This window comes from Benincasa hispida, chromosome 10 (genome assembly GCF_027475165.1).
Source record: "Benincasa hispida cultivar pf3 chromosome 10, pf3_genome.v1.1, whole genome shotgun sequence".
NCBI classification, from domain to species: Eukaryota; Viridiplantae; Streptophyta; class Magnoliopsida; order Cucurbitales; family Cucurbitaceae; genus Benincasa; species Benincasa hispida.
The window spans coordinates 45830542-45842559 of NC_143487.1; the positions used below are offsets into that span (position 1 = coordinate 45830542).

At 33.0% G+C, this 12018-nt stretch overlaps 2 protein-coding genes across 2 annotated transcripts; one reads left to right on the forward strand and one right to left on the reverse strand.

Moving 5' to 3' along the window:
* Nucleotides 1-2414: 2414 nt before the first annotated feature.
* LOC120088735 (F-box protein At5g67140-like) lies at nucleotides 2415-5133 on the forward strand. The gene is made up of 5 exons (XM_039046167.2): nucleotides 2415-2924; nucleotides 3033-3179; nucleotides 3499-3634; nucleotides 4470-4568; nucleotides 4680-5133. Exons 1-5 carry the CDS (start codon nucleotides 2794-2796, stop codon nucleotides 4875-4877), a joined length of 711 nt encoding a protein of 236 aa, XP_038902095.1. The 5' UTR covers nucleotides 2415-2793; the 3' UTR covers nucleotides 4878-5133.
* Nucleotides 5134-5428: 295 nt separating this feature from the next.
* LOC120088734 (PLC-like phosphodiesterases superfamily protein) lies at nucleotides 5429-9918 on the reverse strand. The gene is made up of 9 exons (XM_039046166.2): nucleotides 9564-9918; nucleotides 9347-9469; nucleotides 9099-9236; nucleotides 8824-8922; nucleotides 8399-8702; nucleotides 8092-8315; nucleotides 7926-8012; nucleotides 6506-6950; nucleotides 5429-5696 (listed from the first exon to the last, which is right to left on the reverse strand). Exons 1-8 carry the CDS (start codon nucleotides 9678-9680, stop codon nucleotides 6738-6740), a joined length of 1305 nt encoding a protein of 434 aa, XP_038902094.1. The 5' UTR covers nucleotides 9681-9918; the 3' UTR covers nucleotides 5429-5696; nucleotides 6506-6737.
* Between the last annotated feature and the right edge of the window lie 2100 nt (nucleotides 9919-12018).

The following is a 12018-nucleotide window of genomic DNA, read 5'->3' on the forward strand; positions in this document are numbered from 1 at the left end:
AGACAAGACTAACTTTTCGACGCACACCTAGTGTCCACCGATATTCAAGGATACCACCTCGAACCTTAGGATGACATACAAATTCATTTCTCATAGGGACACAACTATCGAGAATCGACTCTCAGGTCATTCACACTTATCGGAATTAACGGGACAATCATCAATACGAACATCATCGTGGCATGACGACACTTGCGACCATACCATGTCGTTTAGGATACCGTGCCGCTACCCGAGCATATATACCAACCTCCATTCTTCCCAAGAAGGTGCAATGTTGGCACACCCATGCCATCCGACACTATCCTTGAGTTACTCTTTCTCACCGGAAGTTTTCTGAGACACTCATCCCGCAATACTCGCCCACGCCATGATACATTTCGTATGTCATGTGGTAGCTCACTTAGGTACCAAGACACAAGGGTGGTGGTTGTCTTCTTATTTGATGTTCAACCTGACATGTTTGCTCACTTTCTTTGTGTGTTGGATGATGCATCGTCCTTCTCGATCGCATCATGACACTTCACTTCTCTTACCCTTTCTTTGGCATATGGATGACACCCTTTTTGGATGTTATCATACATGCTTCTTGTCTTGTCCACTTCGTGGGAGTCTCAACCCACTCAGTCATGTAGGGTTGAGACACTCGGATGCACACTCTGTCGCTTATGTCAAACAACCCCCTAGTGCAGAACCTTAGGCGCTCGACCACATACTTGGCGCCCATCCTTTATCAAAATAACCTCTAATGAGGCCAACAAAAACCTCATACTCAAACTGTCCGCCAAGGCCTTCACGCTAAGCAGCCCTTCCATGCCTAGCCTTCTCTTCTTCAACACTCTTCAAAATTTTACTAAGTGTTAGGATTTCCCAATTTCACCCGAGAGCTCAAGTCTCAACACTTAGAATATTTTCCACTCCTAACTTAGCTCATCCGTTTTCAAAGCTTAAACACTTGGGAACTTCTTCTCAAACTTATCTATTAACTACTCAAATTTTATTGTTAACTTTTTTTTTTTAGTAAACTATTTTAAAAGAAAGAAAGTTGAAAGGAAACGAGAATCTTGCACCCATTTATTTCAAAAATCTAAACATCAAAATAAATGAGATAAATATCAAATTTTATTGCTCAAGTTGCATTTATTAAAGGGCTAATTTTAATTATAAAAAATAATAAAAATGTTTACAAATAATAGTAAAATATTACTGTTTATCTGTGATAAACTGCGATAAAGAACAATAGACTATCATCTGTGTCTATCATGACACAAATAGACTTAGATAATAGTCTATCGCGGTCTATCACAGATAGATTGTGATATTTTGCTATTAGTTGTAAATATTTTTAACAGTTTTATCATTTAAAATAATTTTCGTTTATTAAAATCTTTAAACTTATAATTGTATCAATTTAAACCCTGTATTTTTGTAATTGTATAATCGATTTATAACTATTTTTTAAAAATCATTAATGCATTAATTTTGAAACATGTGTACTTTTTCAAATTTTGATTTTACAAAATGGATAATTAAAGTAAATGCATGAATGATTCTAAAAGGAAATTATAACTAAAAGTCTAAATTGATTCTTTCATAAAATTTTAAAAGTTTAATTGATACCATTATAAGTTTCATATAAAATTTTTTGAATGAAACATCATGGAAGGTGTGAATTATTATATTAGTTAATTTAAACCGATACACCCAAAAAAATTTTAGGGTATAAATTGATATTTTTAAAAATAAATTTACAAATTGAGAAAGAAAATGAGCCTGAAGGCAAGGAATTTGGAGCTGCTGGTTTTGCTTACATGAATTTGGCTGCTCAAATGCATTGGCGCCTTGGATCATGTGCAAATATTTCTAACACAATTCAAAACAAACCTATTTATTACTATCATTATCATCATCATTATTATTGTTGTTATTATTAATATTATTATTATTATTTATGTTAATATGCTTTCTTTTCTTTTTTCTAAAACTTTTTCCTCAAGATCAAAGCACATGGATTCACTATTTCTCACCCAAAAACAAGCCTTACAAACTCCCTTTAGTCAGATATTATATGGTCAGCCTATATTTTTAATTGTATGACTTTAGTTTTTATATATTCCATGAATCATAAATTTCGTCCCTATGTACTTTTAACAAAGAAAAAAATTACTTTTTTTGTCTATTTGATTTTTAAAATGTTACAATTTTATCTTTGAAGTTTGAATTTTACTTCAATATTACAAAATTTACATTTTTAACTTCGATTTTTCAATAAATAATTATTTTATGTCTTTCATGTTAATATCTATAAATTAATTAAAAATAATTATAAGTAAAATTTGAGTTGGGATGAAAAATAGTAAATTTTCATTAATTATAATTCTTTTAAAACTATAAATTTTGGAGACCTTGAAACTGTTAATGACATATTTGTACAATAAACCTTGAATTAACAATAAAGTAAGTTGTTGAATTGGTCCATGAAATTGGTAGGATGAATTCAATACAGCGAAGTTCATGGGATGCGAGCTCCTAGATTCATGAAAAACTCAAACAAAATTTCGCTCATAATCTCTCATATAATTGGGATATTTTTGAAGCTCAGAATCTTCTTCAAATGGTGGCGATATCATGTCAACATCCTCTCTTTCTCTCTCTTCTTTGAATCTTCCCTTTGCTTTTTTATGCTTCTCTTCTCCCAAAAGTAACGAATTCCACTCGTGAATTTCATTTCATCCTCCCGTGCTCGTTTTTCAACGCCACAAACTTCTTCTTCTTTCGAATTGATATACCGGAATGGATTTGGCTGCTGTGTGGCCGGTAGCGATGGAGTCGGAGTCGGAGCCGGAGCCGGAGATTGATCGCCTGCCAATTGACCTACTGGCTCATATTTTTGCGATGATCACCTCCTTCACCGATTTGGCTCAGTAATTTACTCTTAATTTCGGTTTTTATGAATGTTTTTTTTTCCTTCTCAATTGCTTTGGTCATTGTTCCCTAATTTTGAGGGTTTATGGGATTCTGGAAAAACGCAGGGCGTGCGGCGTAAGTAGGAAATGGAAGGAAGGAGTTAAACTGTCTCTTGGTAGGAGAAAGAGTTTGAGCTTTGCTGGTTGGAAGATGGATGATAACTCCACTGCTCGCCTTATTCGACATGCCTACAGTCTTCGAGAGCTCGACATGTAATCTCTCTGTCTCTCTCTCTCTCTGGAAATTTCAGTTTTCTTCTGAAATTTTCATCAGATTGCTTTGCTTCGAGTAGTTTCTGATTACAGATGGCTATTGGTGTTGTGGACAGTGAGAGGTTTCCATTTCTGTTCATCATTAGTTAGCCAATTTGATTATGAACCACAAAAACAGAGGTTTCTCTTAAGATGTGATGTTGTTTGGGCATATGTTAGGGAGAGAGGTTCTTTAAAATTGTTTTGTAAAGCTTGTTTTACTCTTGATGTTTATGGCTCGTGTTTTTGGTTGATCTTAAAGACGTTTGTTGTTTTTCAGCTCAAGAAGCCGTTGGGGTTGCCAAATAACAGACCATGGATTGCATGAAATCTCTCTTGCAAAGTGCATTCCAAACCTCAGGTCCATTTCGCTTTGGGGTATGGCAGGGATCACTGACAAGGGTGTTGTGCAACTGGTATGATATTTTCTTATCTTAGAACAAACATTCCTAAAGAAATAGGCCTTGGTGTGTTATCGGAGTATGAGTTTAGGTGGAAATTGAACTACTGAATTTCTGTAAATTTTACTTGTTCTACGATATCTTTGTTTGTATCTTCATTTCTCTGCACCAATAAGTTCTCAGTATTGTCTTAGTTATTTTGGATCTTCTAGAGTCCACCTTTGAAAAGTAGACACCAGTTTGAGAAACCCTGGTCCTGAAATTTCATCTTCTTCAGAGGTATTTAGGGGGAGGAGGTTTTTGGCAACAACATTTTTTTATTCTCTCTACTTCAGAACTTTTTGAAGGTCTAGGCTATTGTGCATGATTTTGGAAGTATTGTTCCACTTGTTCTTCAAAGAAACTTCTTAGGAGAAGTATAATTACCCAAAAGGTGATAGGTTTGAATCTGGCACGCCAAATATTGTTGAACTAAAAGAAAATGGTACTCCACATATGCTTCATTTCACTTTTGTTCTTAAATGCAGAAGAACTAAAAGCTGAACTCCTAAGGGTTAAAGTAACTTTTAATATTTTCAAAATCATTCTAGTATATATTTTTAATCATTCAAAATCAATTTTGATGATATGAAATTTGCATTTAAAAGTATAAAATTAAATATTAAATGTTTTATTAAATTTTAAATGAGCGTTTCCAAGTGATTTTGAACATACCAAAAGTGATTTTAACATTTTCAAAATCACTCTCATACAGGCACTAAATAATCTCCTTTCTACATTTTTGATGTCTTGCATGGTTCATTAACATTTTCACTTCCTTTTTCTAAAACTGCATTTGGTTGTGTTCCAGATTTCCAGAGCCAACTCCTTGCAAAACCTGAATATCGGCGGCACCTTTGTCACTGATGTATCTCTGTTTGCGATCGCAGATAACTGTCCAAATTTGAAGGTGATTATTCTAAGAATCTCCTTTCACTTTGCTAAACCTTCTTATGAATCATATGATACCTATATGTCCTGGACAATCTTTAATCAGTGCATTTCTTTCTTAATTCTGCAGACCATTGTCCTTTGGAGTTGTCGACATGTAACGGAGACTGGACTTCTTATTCTTGTAAGTAAATGCCGCAAACTCGAGTCGATAAATGTTTGGGGAATGAGGGTTCCTGTAGACTGCTTCATTGGTTTGGTCGCAATAAGTCCATCACTTCAAATAAAATCAAGAAGTATGCTTAATTCTATGTGGCCTGTTGTGTGAAATATGCTCAAATATTCACATCCTGTAAAGCTTCTATTGTATGTATGTCTTCATCTTTGTGTTTCCATCATTAAAGTCAAATATAGATTGGTCATAATTTCCCCAATAAGCTGAATATGTTACTCAGTTCATTTAAAACTAAATTATACTCAATGTAAATATAAGGGTATGTAAAAACTAAGCTTGCTTATTTAGGGGCTAAATATCCTTTTATTTCTATGGTCCCATAAATACATCTCTGGGACCTAAATGTCAAGATTTGGCCTCTAATTTCTTTAGATCCTATTAATCCGTTTTTCATATATATATCATCCAAGTATATATTCCATCTGGTATCCAAATTCCATTAAACTTGGTCTGAAAACGTTTGTATTACATTTTCAAACCAATATAAACGAAGTTTTATTGATTAAACAATAATTTGCTTTCTGTAAATATAAAGAGCATGTAAGGGACACTACTTTTTCCCAATGAATTCAAATACATTCTTTTCTTTTTGTCGTCGCCAAGGTCAAGTTAGTTAGATCGGTTAAAGAATAGCGAAAGAGCAATGGTTATAAATATGTATATTAAGTCTAATTTAACAGAATGAGTTAATATTTTCAATCTCTCAAACAAGTTTCTTGATGAGATGGGTTCAATAGTAGGCAGGATGAAAGGTGCTATAATGAATTGAGTGGGACAGTTATCCAATTAAGATAGGAAGCAAACCAGGACAAACAAAAGGATATTAAGAAGTCTTCAATATAATCCATAAGAGAGATGATTGCATTACAGCCACTCATGCCAAACACTGTTTCACTTTGCCTCCAAGGAAACCTGAAATAGAGAGATAAAACTCAATAACAATGGTTGGTAAAGAGAAGAAAAGAGTAATACTTCGGTATAGCCCACACTACATTCATTTCCATGCATTCCAATCAATCACGAAGGAATTTTTTTTTTAATATTTTTTAGAAAAAGAAAAGTCTGACACTTTGTGATTTGACACTTAAATGGATTGTACGAAAGATGAGTGCAATCCAGGATATACCCAAATATTTTTCAGAAGAAAGAACACATGGATTTTTTCATAAGATAAAAATGAGAGAAAAATAACTATACCAAGGGAGAACGGTTTACTATGAATTTTTTTTTCAAGTGAATATATTTTATTAATAAAGATGAAATATGCAATAGAAAACCAAAACTTTTCGATCTTTGCATAACTTAGTGGATAAGAACATCAATAATCATTTCAAAAGTCGATAAACTTAAAAAAAACTAAGATTTAAATAAAAATAAAATAACCTTTGATTAGCAAAAATCCTCTCTATCTGAGATTATTCAAATATCTCATAACCAGAAAGGATTTCAATACAAAATGTTTAATTTGAATAAGCAAGGCTTCTCCTGTTCACCAAACTATAAAAATCAAATATCCCAATTGTCACTTCCAGTTCTAAAAAATGCTAACAAGGTCGAGAAAGCTAAAACACTTTGTGAAACCATTACAAAAGCTAACACAAATTTAAGAAACAAATTTCAGAAGAGGGAATAAAGTTTAATAAACACAAATCTTAAAGAAAATTACATTATATCCTAGAACAATGATAAAGCAATATGATATAGTGAAGCATTTTGCATACCTGAACTAGCTCGTGTCGTATGCCAAATCTATTTCAGTTTCTGATCCTCCTGTACCTCTGCAACTACTTACCTTCCCTGGATGAAAATCTCAACATGTATTTCCTTTAATGTTAGAGTCTCACTCTAATAGCCAATTTTGGCAATCTCTATAGGATGGCTGGGATGCACACCAGGTATGACTCTCAATCTTTACATACAATATACTATAGATTAACCTCCATGAATAGTTGCTCAAAGTCCAATTAGATGAGTGTTGATTGTGGTTTTTAAGAATGCCAACAATGGTAAGTAGAAAAACCAGAGAACCAAAAGATTTGGCGTATGGACTGTCGAAGCTGATGATTTCGAGAATTGAACAGACCCGGTAAAGCTACCAGAGGTACTGCTCATTGAGCCAGTGTTAGGTGCTGGAATACTCTTGCAAGTGCCAGGAGGAGCTCCAGCCTGAAAAATGCCATCAATGAGATATTTTGGTAAATGAGTATTTAAGACGATGTCGATAAGCAAAAGGACATCAGTATAAACTGTGCACAATCAAAATTCAATGTAACAAACCACAAAAGCAGAGTAAAAATCCCAAAATGGAACCTAAACTAGTTAAATTATGGGTTGACAGGATGCTGTGGCAAGCACAAAATAACTGTTAACTTGTAACAGCTGAAAATATTTTGGAAAGTGTTGTAAAAAATAAGCGCCTTTTGTTTTTAAAAATAAAACATAGTTTTTTCTTTCATAAATCACTTGGTTAAAAAAAAATATCTGAACTTGGTTTTTATACCAAAGCAAAATAAAGAATACTTGCTGTTTTTGATGTCCCCAAAACAGATTTTTTTTTCACTGTTATTGAAATATATAATGTCTTGAAATTATTGTGATGATAAATTATAAAGGAAAGGAAAGTAGAATCATAAATATATTTTCAAATATTATTTGGGGTAAACAATGAAAAACAGTTTTTTGGAAAAGAACTGCCACCAAACATAACCTAAACAGTTACTTATATTTAAGATAGTACTGTGACCACTCATTTATATCATGATCTAAGAATCCAATGTCAACAATTGAAAAATCTAAGCATTTTTGTTTTTGACTTAATAGAAGCTTTTGCTAGCAGATCATGAGAGACAATGAATGTTTCTTAATTTGGTAACAACTGGTGATCAGTCTGTCATCAGTTTCCTAAAGGAAAGGTCATTGAGAAGCTTACAAGAAAATATAACAGAAACCCATTATTCTACAAACTAAAATAAGAGACTTTCAATTTGAGAAATAAATCAACTCAAAAGAAGAAACTCACATGCCCAGACAAAACCAAGAATTCTGAGAAACAAAAAATTCAAGAGTGATGACCAAATGTAAACTAGTGCATATAAATAAACTTCAACATAGTGACCAATTTGAAAACTTGTCTTGACAAACCTGGCAGGCAGCAAGTGTGCTACATCCACATAGCGTGTGGCCGTTTATCTTATCCAAAGCATCAAAGACTCCTCCACCTTCACTTCTCTGCATGATTTTCATCGTGATATGTTACTCATTGTAAATTTCAGCTGATACTCATTTTTAAAGTGCACTAAACTCATACCATGTAGAAGTTAACAGCCAAAAAGTTTGGCAAAATATTCCCAGATGCTTTATAGCATGTGGAGATCATATTAAAAAGTTGATTTGCATGCTCCTTGCAAGCCTCGGCTTCCACTGGATATGTTGGGAAGTAATTCTGGAGGAAGAGAGAAGAACTTCTTGATCTCAGTGGTTTCGATTCTCTTCGGTTAGGGCATGAAGCAGGTACAACTCCAGGATCACCAGCTGAAACACACAGAATATAAACATGTTCATCATCTAGACAAAACTCAAAGTTACAACTAATAATGCATTCACTTGACGCTTACGTTCATTTTCCAACATGTACTTCCATTGGTAAGCAATTCCTTCTTCAGCTTCCTTCGATGCGATGGATGTGAAAACAAGAAGCCGATGATTCTGTTGCACCATGTCAGTTACTGTAGGCCAATCTTCTCCCTTCTTTGGCATCTTTGATACTGGAAACCAGTATTTGTCCAGCCCAGCACTAGTGAAAAGATTTGTCAACCCCTTTGGAGTATGCACATAGTCTTCAATTATAATAGTCACTATTTCAGAAGGGTTCTCAGTTAAGAATGCTTCCACTTCTCTTAATGTGTTAATTGCTGGTTGCTGAGAACACCCAAATATCAATAGTCATCATCTTGCTTACAGAACCAAAAAGGCCAAACAACATTTCAACATCATAAATTGGAAAGAAAATGGAAGATGGAAGCAGAAGAAGATTGATTACAAAAGCAGTGAAGTTGAAACATTGTCCCCTGAAAGAATGGCAAAGCCAGATATCGTTTTGGAAATCATACATATCCAGCATCAGTCCCCTCACACCATTCTGGAAGGAAAAAAAAAAAGTTAAAATTAAATAACAAACAAGATCAACAATGTTTACCAGTAAAAGCACTGAATACAACAAACAGAGTACAAAATGAAGCATATCTAAAACATTAGAACAAGCGTAGGAACATACAGATCATAATACAAATGAGCAACAAGCCTGAAATCACATACTCTTAATTGATTAGTTACAGTATCCTCTTGATTGTAAAATGTCAATCTCTGAACTCCATCCAAAGACGGAGCATCAACAATACTGAACGAGTTATGAGTCACCAACCAAGTGTACTTGTTGAATGGCAAACCATTAATCTAAATCTCAGAGAGAAAAAAAAACGAAAAGCAAATCAAATCACAGAAAATCCCAGATAATCATTCGATTAGTTCTCCATTCTAAAGAAGCTATGAACTAAAAAACATACAACAGAAGTAGGAACAGTTGCTTGGCCTCGAGTACAAACAGGTTGATTCTTGCCAGAAGCAGGGCAATTCCCACAATAGAGACCTGACCCACAATCTGTGGCAGCCGTACAAGCTTCCAGAACCTGAAGATTCTCAAAGTTTAATGAAAACCCAGAAGGGAAAAAGAGAAAAAAAGGAACACCCACATCGAGATTCACTAGAAAAAGAGGGAAAAACCTGGCAATTTCCATTAAAGCAAGCTACTGAAATGGACATAAGGAATGAAAATAGAGTAAGAAAGATGTACAAAATGGCAGAGGAAGAAGGAAGTTCCCATAAACTGGTTGATAACATTGCAGAGCTCAGAGAGAGCACTGTGAAAGAAGAGAGAAACGAAAAAGAGAGAAGATCGAGCAAAGCAAAAGGGAAGTGTGTAATTAAATTAAGAGAGAAAAGAATGCGACAAAATTTGGACAAAATTTGGGTATCAAACGCGGGCTTTTTCTTCCTTAGCTTTAATTTTCTCTTATTTTAAGACGAAGTTAAACTACTTTTTTTTTTTCCCTCCCTCTCTTACTTTATTTATTTAAGGATCTTGAATTGAAACTATGTCGTTTTGTACTATATCTCCTTTTTCCATCTTCATGTACTTCTAAATTTTTTTTTGTTGGTTCCCTCTCATACTTTATTCTCCTATAATCAAGAATATTGTCTTATGATTTGTTAGGAATGACTTTTTTTATTCTTAAAAGTACTCTCTTACTTTGAAAATAATTTGTTAGCCCTAAAAGTCATTCTAAATTGGTTCTTATATTCAAATCGTCATAAAATCATCCAAATAACGGTAGAATATTTAAAAAGTTGTGAAAGTTGGACCGAGGCTGTATTTAAGATTGTATAAATTTTAATTGCTTTGAGTGTTTAGATTGATTATGGATAAATTTGTTACATAACTTTTTTAAACAAATGTTGAATCTATAACAAACTTTCCATTTCCAATTGTATTCTATGAAAATTAAAATTTACCATTTAGTACATTCCTTATATAACCAATTTCTATATAAAAAAAAATTCGGATAGATTAGTTCAATAACAATTTTTTCTTTTAAAAAAAGATGCACCTATTTCTCTTATATTTAAAAACAATCTTATACATGAATAATAATTTAGAGCAAATAGAATATAAATTTAAGTTGAAAGTATCATATAATATTTTAAGTAATTATTTAAAAATATAATTCTCAACAATAAGAATATACAAATTTTAATAGCATGTCTATTTGGTCATTATTATTAATCACAATAATTTAGCATTTTCACCAAGTATTATAACTTACTTTTTTTCAAATTTAAAGCAAATTTACTAAATACTAATTTATTTCATTTTACATCGAGTTTGTCTAGAAGTACAACAAAGCTACAACAACAACTAAATCTAAAACGACCTGATTTCTATTTTTTCAATTTCTAGAAATGAACTTCGTTTAAATTGGTAATAATGATACTGATAATTTAATTTATTAATGTGACTTCTAGGTTCTTCCTCATTAAGAAATGAATGGGATTGAATTATAAGGTAATGAATGAATGAACGGATTGAAGTTGAAATTTGGGGACAGCTTTGAAGACTTTTAACTTTGTGAAGTACTTTTTGAATTGAGTGTTCATCACGTGGTAGGCCACCATCCATCCATTCTGCAATCTGCACAATGCCTTCATATTGGTCGGCATTGATGGCCTTCATTTCTTCTTCAATAGATAAATTTAGGGTTTTTGCGACCAAATTTTTAATACTACTGTAATACCTATTATTTTCATTCAGAATTCGATACATTATTAAAAGATACTTAATTTATTTTGCATATTCCATATTATTCTTAAATAGTACTATCATAACAAGTAATAAATAGGGTTAGTATGAACAATTCTCCGTACTATGACAATATTGAAATTTTCCCCGATGTTTGTATTTTATGTATTCAATAAAAGGTGAAATGCACACCAAAGTGAGCATAACTCAGTAAGAATAGTCATTATACTCTATCCTTGGAGGTTGAAAGTTCAAATTCTCGTACTTTCACTTGTTATAGAAGAATCCTACTCCCCTGAAATATTACTTTATAGTCTATCTATACCATTGAGAAGATGGAAGTAATATTTTGAAGAAAGATTGAAACATGAATGCAAAGTTAGCCCTTAAGATCTTTGAAAATTGAGTTGAAATTCTAATGGTTAGATTTTCAAAACTATTTTACAAAAAGTGGATGAAAAATTAGGACCAAAAAGATCATGGTTGTGGAAGAGGGATCATAATTCCTTTTGCAAGATTTGTTGAACATGATGAGTAACTTGATAGTGTCCAAGGTTTAGTGTCCAAGTTATGTGCTAGTATGAGCCAGCAACTGATATTGGCTGCCTCTCAATTGGTTTTCAATAGTCACACCCGTTGAGAGTTCAAGAGGTTTGCCATATCAGGATGGCCCTAGCCATGATGTGTAATTTTGTAGTACTACAATAATCTGAAAATGTTCATATCATCTCCATTCATCATTTGTAAAAGAACCATTTGAAAATGGCAAGTTCCATGAAAAAAATGATGTATTTAATAACATGTTAAATGTTTAAGAGTATATACTATTGTAGTACTCAAATGTTTTCTCAAGCATCTACAGATAGGCAATATGCTTAGATT

Excerpts from the sequence above, each read along its gene's own strand:
- LOC120088734 (XM_039046166.2), bottom strand. The coding sequence starts at position 9,680 with ATGTTATCAACCAGTTTATGGGAACTTCCTTCTTCCTCTGCCATTTTG. Across the intron at positions 8,923-9,098 it reads CTGTAACTAATCAATTAAGA|AATGGTGTGAGGGGACTGAT; the intron begins GTATGTGATTTC and ends TTTTCCTTCCAG. Across the intron at positions 8,703-8,823 it reads GTTTCAACTTCACTGCTTTT|CAACCAGCAATTAACACATT; the intron begins GTAATCAATCTT and ends GGGTGTTCTCAG.
- LOC120088735 (XM_039046167.2), top strand. The coding sequence starts at position 2,794 with ATGGATTTGGCTGCTGTGTGGCCGGTAGCGATGGAGTCGGAGTCGGAG. Across the intron at positions 3,180-3,498 it reads AGTCTTCGAGAGCTCGACAT|CTCAAGAAGCCGTTGGGGTT; the intron begins GTAATCTCTCTG and ends GTTGTTTTTCAG. Across the intron at positions 3,635-4,469 it reads ACAAGGGTGTTGTGCAACTG|ATTTCCAGAGCCAACTCCTT; the intron begins GTATGATATTTT and ends GTTGTGTTCCAG.